Source organism: Eupeodes corollae, chromosome X, assembly GCF_945859685.1.
Source record: "Eupeodes corollae chromosome X, idEupCoro1.1, whole genome shotgun sequence".
NCBI classification, from domain to species: domain Eukaryota; kingdom Metazoa; phylum Arthropoda; class Insecta; order Diptera; family Syrphidae; genus Eupeodes; species Eupeodes corollae.
Genome location: NC_079150.1, coordinates 6,403,447 through 6,418,122, shown reverse-complemented (window position 1 = coordinate 6,418,122; position 14,676 = coordinate 6,403,447). Strand labels below are relative to the sequence as shown.

Sequence of the window (14,676 nt, the reverse complement as noted above, 5' to 3'; positions counted from 1 at the left end):
TACCTACATCCCAATCTTAAATTGTCTGTTGCCTGATGCGATAGTGGTGTTGCACTGCTTCTTCTCTTATTCCCTGTTTGTTTATTTACTTCGTCTTCATCTTCATCTTCATCTTCATCCACATGCCTTACCCTTTCCCTTGGTTTGTCTTTATTCGTTTTTGAAATAACCATTAATATAAATACATTTAAGATAAAAAAAAAGAAAACAGAGATGTTACCACAAGTGAAGTTCCTTTTCATAGTTTCTGAGTTACAAAATTTGTAGTTGCAATGAAGAAGATATTTCGAGGCAATAGTTGAGTAGAAGGGCTAAACAAGACTGACAACTGACGCACGCCCTTTTTTCGGCCAATATATAGGTATGTACATTTAATGTTGATTTGTCATTTTGTTTTTTTCCTTCCCTTTAAGATGCAGCTCTAAAAGTTTCCAGTTCTAACTCTCAAGTCTCAACATCCCATTTTAATTTGATGCAACTCACACACAAACAAACTAGGGCTACTGGTAATAATGGCCGTGAGTTTGTTTATGAAGAAAAACAGTGTGTTTCTAGTTTTGGGATCAAAAGTAGTGGATTGGGCTTGAGAAAATGATGTGTTTTTTGATTTTTTTTACTACCATTACTGTTTACTGTTTTTTGTTTTTTTTTTTTTACTACCAAATCGGTTAATACTATTAACTATGTGTTATAGTAGGTAGGTATACTTAAATTATTCATTTCCGTTTTCAAAATAAAAATCTAAGGAGTCAATTCTCTCTTTTGAGTCGATGTCAAAACCAACATACCTGTATTAAAATGAAAAACTTCATTTTATTTCAACCTCTAAAACCCATTTCCAAATTTAAATTGTTGTTTTTGTTATTTGAATTCATGTAAAATTCAATAAAGCTTTAAATGATTTTGAAGACAATAATAATGATATAGATATGATAATAAGTCTTAATTCATTGGAAAATGTTAACCTGGAGAGTCATTCCGCAAAACCTAGCCAAAAATCGTTGCCTGTCAACCATTGTTACTCTTCGACACCCAAAGCCTCAATGATACTGTATCAAAAACGTAAAAGAAACTTATAATTGTTGAAATTATTTTACAACAATAAGTAAAAAGGATACCTATTTAGCTATAGTGAAAACGCAATCGTTTTGACTTTGATAATTATCGTGAAGTGAAGTGCGACTATCTTCGAAACGATTTCGTCTGACGATAATAGTTTTACAGAATGACCCTCAGAGCAGTTAAATGATATTCGTCGGCCTATAGCATTTAACTGACTAAATTTATACATACATATTTGCAGAAAAACTAACTGCCAATTTCTTGACGAAATTCCAAAATAATATAAAAACTCGATCTAGTAATTCTAGGTTTATCTATGGAACTCAATTTTAAAAAATATTTAGAATTTGAGCATTTCTTCAAATCTTTTTTGAGTCATACGAATTTTAGGTCTCGGTTAAATGGAACTGATTTCTAACGTGTTTTCTGTTATTTTTGAAGCACCCCATAGATATTTTTCCGATTAAAAATTCTGAAATTTTACAATCAACATTTTTAAAAATCTGTAATTTTTCGTTGGAGTAGACATTTATATAAGGATTTGGTTTTATAATTTCACTTTTTTCCGAACTAAATATTCTGTTTACATGTTTTATTGGATATCTTCTTTGATAAATGTACATATATATACTATATATTCGTGTTGTTTTGAACATCGTACTTCAATGAATATCAAAAGAAATTGGTTTGAGTTCTACCATCTCTAAAACATCATATGTTGCATGTAATTTTAACTATATAGGGTTTTTTAATAAGGGCGGGTAGATGTTGTGTGTAGATGTCGTGGCGTTTGCTGTGTGGCACATAGCTCTGTCCTGCTGGAACCACATTGTTAGGTCCATATGGTTCAATTTGGGCCACAAGAAATTAGTTATCATCGATATATAGCGCTCCTGTTGACGATGACCGTCTTACTAATGTTGTTTTCAAAAAATCAAGGACCAACTACACATCAATCGGTAACTTTTTCAGGACGTATTATCATCTGGAAAACCTCGCTTGGGTTGGTGTCGTCCCATATACGGCAATTTTGCCTTTGATGATTGTTCGGCAAAAATTGGGGTCCTCTTCCAAGCGATTAAAAACCCAGTCAGCGAACAAACGGCCGGCGTTGTCTATAGTCATGAGCTTTGAGCTCCTGTGTCAGCTGGGTCTTGTACTGATGTAGGCCCAGTTCTTGTGCCCGGCGAGGAGTAGACTGCATCGGGTTCTGCTGTACATTTTCGCGGACCGCGACGATGTTCTCGACCGACCTTGAGTTCCTTGGCTAATTGTTTACTGTTGAAAAGTCGATTGTGAAGGGCCATCATGTCTTCCATGTCTACCGTGTTTTCGATAGATTCAGTCAAAAGAGTATTATCGAAGTAAAAAATGCAACAATAATACTATCAATATTGTATTTTTTAATATTTCTTCAGATACACATAATGTCAAAACGGACGACTTGTCTTCTATTAACAGATTCATCTACACTTTTATTTGGTCATGTCCTTGGGAATATTTTGATAATTTAAATAGCTCTCATGTGCATTTGAACAAATTTTTATAGTCGTCGTTAAAACAAAATATGTGAAAATAAAATAAAGCACAGGAAAAGTAAAAAGTTTAATGGATATGCTCATATGAATTTTACACTTTATGAAGTTGTCACCGTCTACAACATTTTTCATTGTGCAGCAAACCTTCCATTTGTGTCTACTTATAAAATAATAAATCATGCAAAAAAAGTCATATTAAAAACTTACTTTTTTTAGAAAGTTATTTTACAAGAGTACGACAAGAGCTGCTAAAAATTGATAAAGATTTTAAATTAAAAAATAAATTCTTAGAGTCGCGACAGTTGGTGTTACTTGTGTGCAAGTAATCTGGGGTATGAATGGGATCAGCAGAATTTATGCCGAATCCGTACGACTAATTTAAGAAAGCCCTTTTGATAACAAGAATAACTTTTAAAGGATATGTCAAATCCTCGTAAGAGGCTATACCCGTGGCACAGGTAGCGATTTAACCCAACCTCTATAAGCAAGCGTTTCAAAGTTAAAACGATTTCAAACAAAAGTTAAATGTCAAAACTATCGATTTACCGCTGTAAATCAATTCTGGAATTTAGTTCACCAATTTTGTATGACTAATGCAAGCCATGTTAATCACATTATAAAAAAAGAGGCTGGGATGCGACCCACACTGATAACTTCCCATCCCGTCTGTTGATTTGTCTTGCTTAAAAGTTTGTCTATATGTACTCGTATCAATTTTTACCAAATTTGCGTACTATTTTTTGTACATTTTATTTTTAAAGAAAAAACGGACTGTTGGATTTAAAAATTACTATATAAAATTTACTGAATATCGAAAACAATATTTTCTGTGAAATAAAATAAGTTTGAAGCCAATGTTTCAAATTTTTGAAAATATATTTTAGTCGAAAATCAATTTTTACTAACTTGTGTTAAATTTTCTTGATTTTTAGTCGAAAACCAACTTTTACCAATTTAAGTACCATTTCTTAAAAGTTTTTAGTTTTTATATAAACAAATACAAATTGGATAAATAAAATTAATTTGAATTCCATATCTTCTATTATTCACGAGATTCGAGAACCGAACATCAATTTTTACCAATTTTGCGTACTATATTTTGTAGATTTAAATTTTTTATGGAAAAACTGTTGGATTTTACTAAAAAATGGGCTGAATGTCGAAAACAATATTTTGTTTGAGATAAAATAAGTTTGAAGCCAATATTTTTCATTTCTGAACAAATGTTTGAGTCGAAAATATTTTTTTAACAATTTTAAGTAATATTTTCTTAGGTTTTTATTTTTTGTAAAGAAACTGTCAATTTGATTTTTCTCAAAATTTTGCCAGATGTCAAAAACGTTATTCTTTGTTGCACAACATTATTTTGGAGGTATAATTATTTTTTGTTCGTAAAATATTCGAGGTGCCACATATTTTTTTCCAATATTATTTTTGGTTTATAAAAAAAAACCGTATAATGGATATTTTTCCAAAAATATAGGTACTAGTTTGGTATCACGTTACAATATAAAGGGTGATTTTTTAAACAAAAAAACACACAAAATTCAGACAAATGCATGAAATCTTTATTTGAATCGATAGCACGGTCCATATAATTTATTATTATTATTTTATGCAAATGTTGACGTTGACGTGCCTCAAATGGTCTATCCGGTTAGTCTTAGTCCAATTTTGGCATACTCTTTTCAACATTCTGGCCGGTATCTCACGAATAATTGCTTGTGGAACCGTCTTGTTGAAACCACATGTCATGCAAGTCAAGCTCTTGGATTTTGGGCAAAAAAAGTTAGATATCATCTCACGGTAGGGCTCACAATTCACAGTTACGTTACGATTCGCATCATTTTTAAAAAGTGCGGCACCAAACTTTGACATTTTCTGATTGCATTGTTAGCTCCTGTAATGCTTCTGACTAATATTCACTTCAAAATCGAAAATTCTGCTTATTTACGTACCCATTGAGCCAAAAATGAGCTTCGTCGCTGAACACAATTAAATGGAAGAAGCGCTAAACTTTCTTAACAGAGCACTCATTTTGATAATGAAATTCAATAATTTTCAAACGTTGTTCGATTGTAAGACGATTCATTGTTAAAATATAGACCAAACTGAAGATTTTTGACAGTGAAGCAGAACACGAATCGTTCGTCGGCGGTGTAAACTAGTGTTGCCAAAAAGATAATAGCTAAAAAATCACCCTATATAATTTAAAATTGTATTCAAGTCTCTAGCAATATTGGTTCGTGAGACTTTTTTGGGGTTAATCATAGTGTTCTCCTTTTTTTAAATTGCTAAGGTTAAAAAAAACACCCACTAAGTTTTTTGAGAGTGCTTTCTGCATCTTTTTGCATTATTAGCTCTATAACAATTTTTTTTGAAGTCGATAGCCCTACGGGAAAGTAACAAACTTATGTTTTACAAGCTTCACGTCTATGGTATTTCGAATCAAGTAAGTGTTTGTTTAGTTGGTATTTTCTAATTAAAAACGACATGAGATTGTTGCAACCTTTTTCGAAGAAACAAAGTGTAAATACTTTGATCCCGTAACCCGGACTTATTACATCGATTAGATAAGCAAACAGCTTTTGAATCCTAAGAATTAGATTTTTATTTGCGATTGGCTTAAAAAACCGTAATTCTTTGTTTATGTTACTATTATTACTATTTTCTATGTTTTATTGACTAAAATAGTACTAATATCTTTTAAATTTTTTGTCGCGTGTAATAACCGAACTATTGAAGGTAAATTTCAAATCTTTAACCAAAAACACAAGCAATTACACACTTCTTAAGTTACTTTTAATGGCAACAACAAAATAAATCGACTTACCATAAGCAAAAACCAAACGTTGTAGTGTATCTCGTGTCGACTTCTTCGTCGCTAAAAAGTCTGTGCGGACAACTCAGAACTTTTTTATTTATTACAGCTTCATTAGACCTCTCCAAGAAGAAGAAACTTAATTCTCATCCAACATATACACATAACGCTATGCTAGTATACACTAAACAGGTCTCTGTAATTATGAACCAAGACCTCAGTGCTGGGGCATTTCGGTTCAAAGAATTTCCTTTGTTTCCAAATGCGCTATGTATTACCTATAAAACATAATATACTTTCATAAACCGTACTCAAATTCTACAAATAGGGTACGCAAAAAAGTAAAAATATTAGGGTTAATTTTTTGTTTTTTAATCTTTGTTTTTCAATATCATGCTGGAAATTTGTTAAACAAAAACAATGTCCTGAAAAATTTAGAACTGAATATTAATAGTAAGTACTCGCCCACAACATTTAAAGATTTCCCAAATAAAATTCAAGCGAATTTTACTCTTTTATCTTTAAATTTCTGTAAAAGTAAACCTTAAAGGAGGCACCCTATTATACCAACATAAAGGTATGGACACAATCTGTTATATGTTGGCTACAGTGAGGTGATCAAGAGATATTTAAAAACAATGTCAATTTGATTACTTTTGTAATATAGTCACTACTATGGCTGTCATTTTGATTTGCGATCCACACATCGCCTTAAATATTTAATCATCGTGGGTTTTATGCAGAGTTGTAAAGTACTTTAGTACCCAGTACCGGCTACTGGTAATTATATTGGAAAAAATCAAGAACTCCAAACTTTGTACGTGAAATCACCAATAGCAGTACCGATTCCAAAGCTTTTCCTTGTTATTGAAATACTCCCAAGTATTTTTACTATGTACTGTGATACAATGAAATTCATATTTAAATTGTAACAAGGCTTTTTAGAATCAGAGACGCGTAATTAAACATTTAATTGTATGACGGGTTGAATGCCTGATTCAAAAGACTTGTACCGGTTTGAAAAGTACTTAACAAATAGTTATAAATGTCCTTAGGATTATTACAGTACCCAGGAAAAGTACATGAACAAGTACTTGGCAGCATTACAATACTCATCAGTAAATGTATGTTGAATCTCTAGTTGCAAGTACCGGGTACTTTAATTTTTTAAGTGCTGGTACCAAAACGCGGTACATGCACTGATATTGGTATTTGAGAGCTTACTGTTCTGGTTTTATGGTTTCTAATGTCGGTCATGAAAATATTGGCTAATGACCCATTAGCCAATATTCATGCATGTATGTTGAACAGAGTCTAATTAAACTTACATAACTATTCAAAATCATTTAGTAAAATTAGTAAAAAATATTCATTGTTTATTTGCTAGAGAAACATACTGAATAAATAAATTACTTCATTCTTTACTGTGATTATATTTTAAGCAGCTACTCGTATTTCTTAAGAACTCGCTTAATGTTATCATTTGTTGATTATTACACTATGTGCATTGCTGTTTAAGTACATACATGCGCTTCTTTCTTAATATGCCTAACTTTTTTTCTTAATTTACATAACAGAAAATTGTATACTAATTTCTATACCGACTCTATTATTTTCCAACTTATAAATCCCAATGCCTATAGTCACCACACACAAGTAACATCATACTCACAGCCTTTCCTGCTGTTCAGATTTTTTGTTCCCTATCCCTACACAAAGATCAGAATTTTTTTTTGTTCTCTTAAGATTAATGAAGCTGAAACCGAAGTCCAAAAAAAGATGTGAATAGAGAGGCACTGAAATAACATGCTGACAGTTGCAATAAACAATTCGGTCGCTTTTGAGTTTATAAGTAAAATTATCCTGTTTTTTATTTTTGCATGAAAGAAACGACAAAGACCATGGACAAATATGCAATCTTACGAAAACAAAGGACTTTTAAGGGCGTACAGATATGTTCGTATTTTTAAATGTTTCTCGATTGCAAATAGCTATGAAAAGAACAATGCTGTGTTGATTACTCATTTAAGGGCGTAATATTTTAAGTAACCTGATATTAAACTAAAAGTATTAAAGTATTTTAAACAAGGTGCTTGTTTTAAAATACTTTATCAAAGGGGCATTTCATTTAAAACGGACAAATAAGGTTTTAGTTGTTAAAATTGGTCTATTTATACTTAATTTGTTTCTCAGCATAAATCCGAAAGGATTTTAAATTTTGGCTTTAAACCTGAAGTAATCAACTAAGTAATTAACTAGAAAGGTTTCCTAAAGTTAGGATTTAAAAGACCATTTTTTTAGTAATGGAATTCATTACAAATCAAATTTTGTGTCAGTTAAGAAATCTTAACCAAAGAAATAAACTGGAAATCAACATTTAAAGTTCAAATTTAAACTTTGATTGTTATGACACTTTTTTAGATCTCAATAAATACATAATTTTAAGTACCCGACTCCCGTGCAAAAAAAACATATATTTTGTATTAATTTTCATACAGTAGTTGATACTTACCATTAAGTATCTTTTAATTGAATACATCAGGTCGGGCGCCTTGCTCATAAATTGGCAAAGTTTGTGTATCGACCATTACCAAGTGGCAAATAAAATTGAAATATTTAATAAAGTGTTTTATTCCTATTTGGCATTATATGTGATATTATAAGTTTTTTACGTATAACCAGTGTTTACCTAGCCATAAAATGTTCCTTTTTGGATAAGATATTAAAATGTTTAAATATTGTTATAAATTGACTTCAACTGTGGAACAATGTATTAAAGTAAATTATGAAAACAAAATTGTTGATTGACTTGTTTGAATATTCTATCAGACGCATATTTTTGCTTCCGGTTTGATGTCTCCTATCGAAAAATAAATACTGTCATATTTAATCATTTAGCGTCTTCACAATAAGACTTCCGAAGTTATTTCAATTTTTTTTTTTGCATCAATTACATGACCCTAAGTTGAAAGTTTACTCCCAAATATAAATAAAAAAGTTAAATTCTTTTGAAGATTGAGCTGTTCCCGATGATATATGCCTTCGAGAATGTACAGAGATGGCATTTGTGATGAAGATGATGTTCTCTAGAAATACACAAACACAGTTAACCTTTAATGCACGTGTATTTTTGCTAACTTCGTTCAGATTTCTTGCCATTGTGTATGAGTGTGATTCTGTTTTTCTTGAGATATATTGTCCCACCACTGCCACGTATGGTTCCATTTGAAATGCCTGCAAAATGATAATCTTATATCTTATTTCAGCTTAATACACTTTTTTGCATATAGGAAGGAAAAAAGAAAATAAATCCCTTACCGCTAAGTAAGTTCCTGAAAGTGGTTTAAAGTAAAAGTACTATACATCATTTGTTTTATATTGAAAATGCCTATTACGATTAAAAAGCAAAGAAATGGCAAATAAACTCGAAATGCTCAGATCTCCTCTAAACACAAATATATTTTATTTTTGAGAGTTTTCTAGTGATTTCCTGCACATTTTTTAAAGTCTTTTTTTAGTGAAATTTACGCTTAATATTTTGGTCGTTGCGAATCAGAAACATTTTAATTTTCTTTAACAATGACATTTGCCGATATTTAGTCGTAAATTTATGAAAAAAAATAAAATTGAATAAATAAGGTTCAAAGTTTCCCAAAAAACGAAAAAAGAATGTGGGTCACGTACCTAAACTTTACATTTATTTTGCTGCGAAATATATATATATTATATTGTAAAAAATAAATAATAAATAAATTGCTGTGCTCGCGTGAAGTCAAAGCAATAAAAGGATTTTCTCCAGTCTATTTCGGAAAGAGATATACAGACAGAAAGGTTTTACTGATTGTAATAGTTTCATTGATTACTCGTTTATATTAAAACTGCGGAACCAATTTCAGAGGTGCTTACATCGAGCTCCAAAAGATATTAATTGTAACCAAATATTATAATACCCACAGTTTTTGCCACAATATGGTCTCTGCAACAATTTTTTTTTTTCAATTTTATATGGTTAAGTTTTCCGTAAATGAACAAATCATTCCCTATAGCTTCCTTTATAAGCCCCAACCTAGACAGACTGGCTACTTGTCGTTCGCTATTGTTCGGAAGAGGTGTTCTTCAATGCTGATGGAAAACCGTATATTTGTCCAGCCTATTCCCAAAAAAGGCGAATCTTTCTAACCCTACCTATCTACCTACCCTTTGGGTAGTAGTTTTAAGTAGCTATAACCTTGTATTGAATAGTAATAGCAAAACCTTCAGTTACGCGATAAGAGATCCATGTTAAAACTATACGTTTGAGCTGGGTTTATCAATAATATTTTCTGATTGTTGGAAAGAATGTATTATTTGGATTAAAACAACTGAATAAAAGGATTTAAAGGCCTTGTTGAATTTTTTAAAGGCTGCTCTGTTAACTAATATTTTGTGTTTTATAATTGAATAATTTAATCTGTAAATTTTAAATACTTACATTTGCTACAATTTTAATATTAATAATTTTGTTGAAAAGGGTTTGGTTAGGCTTTTAGAAAAGAGCGTGATTTTATTTGAATATTGTACGGATTAACTGTTTAATTTATATTATTTAAAATTTGTGTAGTGTAATAAAATGTATTTACTCGTATTAAAGAACAAAAAAAAACATTTTAATTTTGTAATCTAATGATTTTCTATATATATTTAATTGCAGTTATTCAGAGTTACAATACCTGGCATCAAGACGTGTTGCAGCTGTAGCAGCAGCAACCACAGCCTTACCTCCGCCACCTCCGCCACAGTCCACATCAACGGGACCTGGACAGACCGGGCTTAGCCAAGCACCTCAGACACATGATTTTCATCCAGCCTACAGGATTCCTGGATATATGGATCATCTTTATTCCCTTCAAAGAGCAAGTCCAACCCCATCCTTTCACGGTAAGTTAACTTCTTTCCACCGGGATTCGAGAAATCATCATTAATTCTGTAAACACACATGTACATATATTATTTTCTCTTTAGATAATTATCTTCCTAATTTTGCGCCATCATTCCATTTAACAGGGCTCGGTCTGAACTCAGATTACTTGGGGTCACGCGGTCCTTTAGGTGATATTCACCCGGCTAGTTCGTTGGCCAGCTCAGATTTTCATTTTAGCATAGATGGCTCCAGACACAACAGCCCTCGGCCAGGAAGTATCCGGGCAAGCATAAGTCGTAAAAGGGCTTTGTCATCTTCACCATATTCTGATTCATTCGATATCAACTCCATGATAAGATTCTCACCGAATTCACTTGCGACAATTGTTAATGGATCAAGAAATAGCAGCACTAGTGGATCGTATGGCCATCTATCGGCTGGGGCTATTAGTCCTAGCTTAGGAATACATAGCAGTATGACACCACATTTGCAACAACTGCAAGCACATCTGCTACGCGCTGGAGCGGGACTTCTACATCCAATTCCTACTCATCACACGTCGGCCGGTACTGGAATGTTCTCCCTTGGCCATCATACTTTGCAGGGACCCGGAAATACAATATCGAAGTCTATTGTAAGTGAATAAGACAAATATATGAAATTATTTTAATTTAGTCTTCATTTTGAGAAGCATTTTGAGGAAATGCCTTTAAAAAACATTGAACAGCCATCATCAACCACCGGAGTTGTACAGGTTGAAGCTGATAGTGCTTCAAATCCATTAGAATTATCCAGGCGATACCGTTGCAAGCGTGAATCAATTTTGACCCCACATCATAACGAAAATGATATTCCTAGTGTTGACACAACTGATATAAAAGATGAACCTGGCGATTTTATCGAAACTAATTGTCACTGGCGTGATTGTGGCATAGAATTTTCCACTCGAGAAGAACTCGTTAAGCATATCAATAACGACCACATCCAGGTCAACAAGAAGTCATTTGTGTGTCGTTGGGAAGATTGTTCTCGCGATGAGAAACCATTTAAGGCTCAATACATGCTTGTGGTACATATGCGTAGGCATACCGGAGAAAAACCTCACAAGTGCACGGTAAGATTAATTAAGTTTTCCAGCGAACATTTGAATTCATTTAATTTTTTTAGTTTGAAGGATGCTGCAAGGCATACTCTCGTTTGGAAAATCTAAAAACACATCTTCGGTCACATACTGGTGAGAAACCGTATACCTGCGAGTATCCTGGCTGTAGTAAGGCCTTCAGTAATGCCTCTGACCGAGCCAAGCACCAAAACCGAACGCATAGTAATGAGGTAAATAGTCGAAATAGTATTTTATAATTCTTGACAAATTAATTTTTTCTGAATTAATTCAAATTTTAGAAGCCTTACATATGCAAAGCTCCAGGTTGTACTAAAAGATACACTGATCCAAGCTCCTTAAGAAAACACGTGAAAACTGTTCATGGTGCTGAATTCTATGCCAACAAAAAACATAAAGGGTCTTCTGGTGAAGGTAGTAATGATGATGGGCCAAGAATCGGGACAAGTCATATAATCGATTCCAGTCCACATAGTGATGACATGCAGTCAGGAAAAACAACGAGTCTATCTAGTCCTAGCATCAAGTCCGAATCAGAGGCAAATTCTCCCGGACATCCACCTATTAACAGTCCCATGAATGCTTCTCATCGCGTTCTTAAGGGTAATGCTGACGAATACGAATGTATAACGTTGAACACACCTAACAGTGGAGATATTATGGATATGGAAGACCACAGCAATTGGCCATATGAAGAAGAGGACTTCGAGGTAGCTGAACTACCACTGGTTTTACGGGCCATGGTTGGGATTGGTGGTGCAGTCAGTGGAGGAGGTGGTATCTCAACGGCCAGTCCTCGTCATCGTTTCCGTAGTCGCCTCCAGTCGAAAGGCATGAACCCCACACTTTCAAATATACCAGAGCTAAATCGTTGTAACATTGGCATTGGTGAACTGAACCAGAGAATAACAGACTTGAAAATGGAACCTGGCATACCAACTACCAGCGTTATATCCAAGTTACCACCGCCTCAAAATCCGAATATGACAGAACTGCAAACTCGCCTGCAAAATTCCCAGTACGTACCGAATCCCCTATTGCGCAGAGATAGTAGCAATTCAAATGCTAGTACCTATTACTGCAGCATGCGCTCCATCGATACAAGCCGGCGTAGTAGTCAATTATCACAGCTTTCATCTATTTCAACTATGCGTCCATCTTATAATACGGGATCATTTTATGATCCAATTTCGCCGGGATGTTCCCGTCGTTCTAGTCAAACGTCAGTTGCAATCACAAATGGAAACAGTCTTCCACCGCAGCCTTCTTCGCATTTAATATCAACACATTTGCAACGCTTACAAAGCAACAATTTTTGTAATTATTCAAGCAATAATGATTGTCACGGTCGTTTTTCAATACCAAATCTTTCAACGCATAATGTCACCAACAACGGCTCGGCACAGGCATCTATGGATCGCCGAAGACAATCTGAGCCAACAATAAATAAGAGCGTCGAAGGAATTACACTCTCGCCGTTACAATCGCTAATTATGAAATCCATAACTCACAAAAGTAGTGCCAGATCCAAACAAACAGGTTCCTCCAGGGATCACCATCCAAATGAAGAAGTGAATTTAGATGAAGTTGAGGAGGATGAAATGGTCGAAAATAAGCTCGTCATTCCAGATGAAATGCTTCATTACCTGAATCAGGTAGCTGACAAGCCCGGTGATCAAATTTGTTTACCCGATTCCGAACAAGTAAACCGAACTGCAACTCCATGCGCTCCGCAAGAATCACAATCTCTCAAATTCAACAACTGGCCACTTAATTCCGTCCCAGTACAAACAGAGCAGTCACAACGTTCAACTACATTATATCAACGTAGTTCATCAAATTTCAGTGCCTTAATCCCAAGACCTCAATCACACGAAATCCCAGTGGTTGAAAGATCTCATGTGCCACAACAAGAATCTGAGCCAACTTGTACCCTACGTTTGCATAGTAACATGCAGGGATTAGATTGTGGGTCACAAGCGTTGTGTAATTACTATCAACAACACCACGAGCAACAGCAACATGGTCAGCCAACCACTCCAACCCATTTACACAACTGCCACCAGTTCCACAGAACGAACGCTTCGTTTTGTAGTCAACAACAGGTGCAGCACCCGCCAAAAACCATACAACACCAATGCATACATTCTTGCAACCATATCCCAGATCACTTTCACAATACGGGCAACAGTGCCTCTGGTGCTTGTTCCACTCGTGCTAACGACTGTACATCTATTTTAAATCCAAATAGCTTTTATGATTCAACGATGAAGAGCCTTTCAGACTTGAAGACTGCCAAGTGCATATATTATCATGAACAGCAACCTAGGCAAACCTCTGCCTTACATGCCCACCACAATCGGATATACGGTTTCCATTTCCAGGGACCACCGACATCAGTGCCTTTGCCTTCAGCGCAACCCAAGGAAATTCAGTGTGGAGACATAAGCCAGTCCCAGATGTCACCAGCCATTGCTCCTTCGATCCCACCATCATGTAACGATGTTAACATTGGAAATCCATGCGTTGGTAACCCCACTACGAGACCAGTAAATATTTCTACAATAAATTCTTCAACAACGGTGAAAGAGCTTCCAAACATCCCTCAGGAAGCCCAAATCGAGGCCTATAGCAACGGAATGCGGCAAGATACCTATCAGCGTACCCTTGAATACGTACAAAATTGTCAGAACTGGCTTGAAAATACAACGCAAATTGTAACCAGCTCTACACATCCAAGTTCAAATATGATTATTAAAGATATGACAACGTCGCTTAGTTCTCTTCTTGAAGAGAATCGTTTTCTACAAATGATTCAATGAAGCACAAAAAAACGTATTACTTTTTATTCAGCATGCTTACTTAAATAATTTTGTTCTTAAATAATATTGATATGTTATATAAAATAAGAATATTCATTGCTTGAAAAAAACAGTGTTACTTAATTGGTTAGATGCGTGTTGACAACTTATCTTCACCGTAGCGTATGATACAACAAAATGATTTACCGGAAGCCTCTTACCTTGAGTTCTGATTGTAATAAAGCCTTTGTAGTAAAACAGGATGCATTCTGATGATAATGCAATGTATTTTGATTTCAAATAGGTAGTACATTGCTACACAACTACTATTGTATTATATCCTAGTTTTCTTTGGATTAAAAGAAAATTGCTTGTATTACAAAAAACAATAGATAACACGTGATATTTCTTTTGTGATAAAAATCCTGAAATGT

The 14,676-nt window shown here is 34.1% G+C and overlaps 1 protein-coding gene across 2 annotated transcripts in view; it reads left to right on the top strand.

The window, feature by feature from the left end:
* Nucleotides 1–14,393, top strand: part of LOC129953261 (transcriptional activator cubitus interruptus) — a 40,853-nt gene extending 26,460 nt beyond the window's left edge. Inside the window, exons 2-6 of one of the 2 annotated variants that reach the window (XM_056066261.1) lie at nucleotides 10,112–10,338; nucleotides 10,465–10,955; nucleotides 11,013–11,435; nucleotides 11,489–11,653; nucleotides 11,723–14,393. In XM_056066261.1, coding sequence (XP_055922236.1) covers nucleotides 10,112–10,338; nucleotides 10,465–10,955; nucleotides 11,013–11,435; nucleotides 11,489–11,653; nucleotides 11,723–14,263 — 3,847 coding nt within the window. In that variant the 3' untranslated portion in view covers nucleotides 14,264–14,393. Of the gene's footprint in view, nucleotides 1–10,111; nucleotides 10,339–10,422; nucleotides 10,956–11,012; nucleotides 11,436–11,488; nucleotides 11,654–11,722 lie in introns of both variants that reach the window. The other variant, XM_056066260.1, reaches the window with a different exon arrangement.
* The last annotated feature ends 283 nt before the right edge of the window (nucleotides 14,394–14,676 follow it).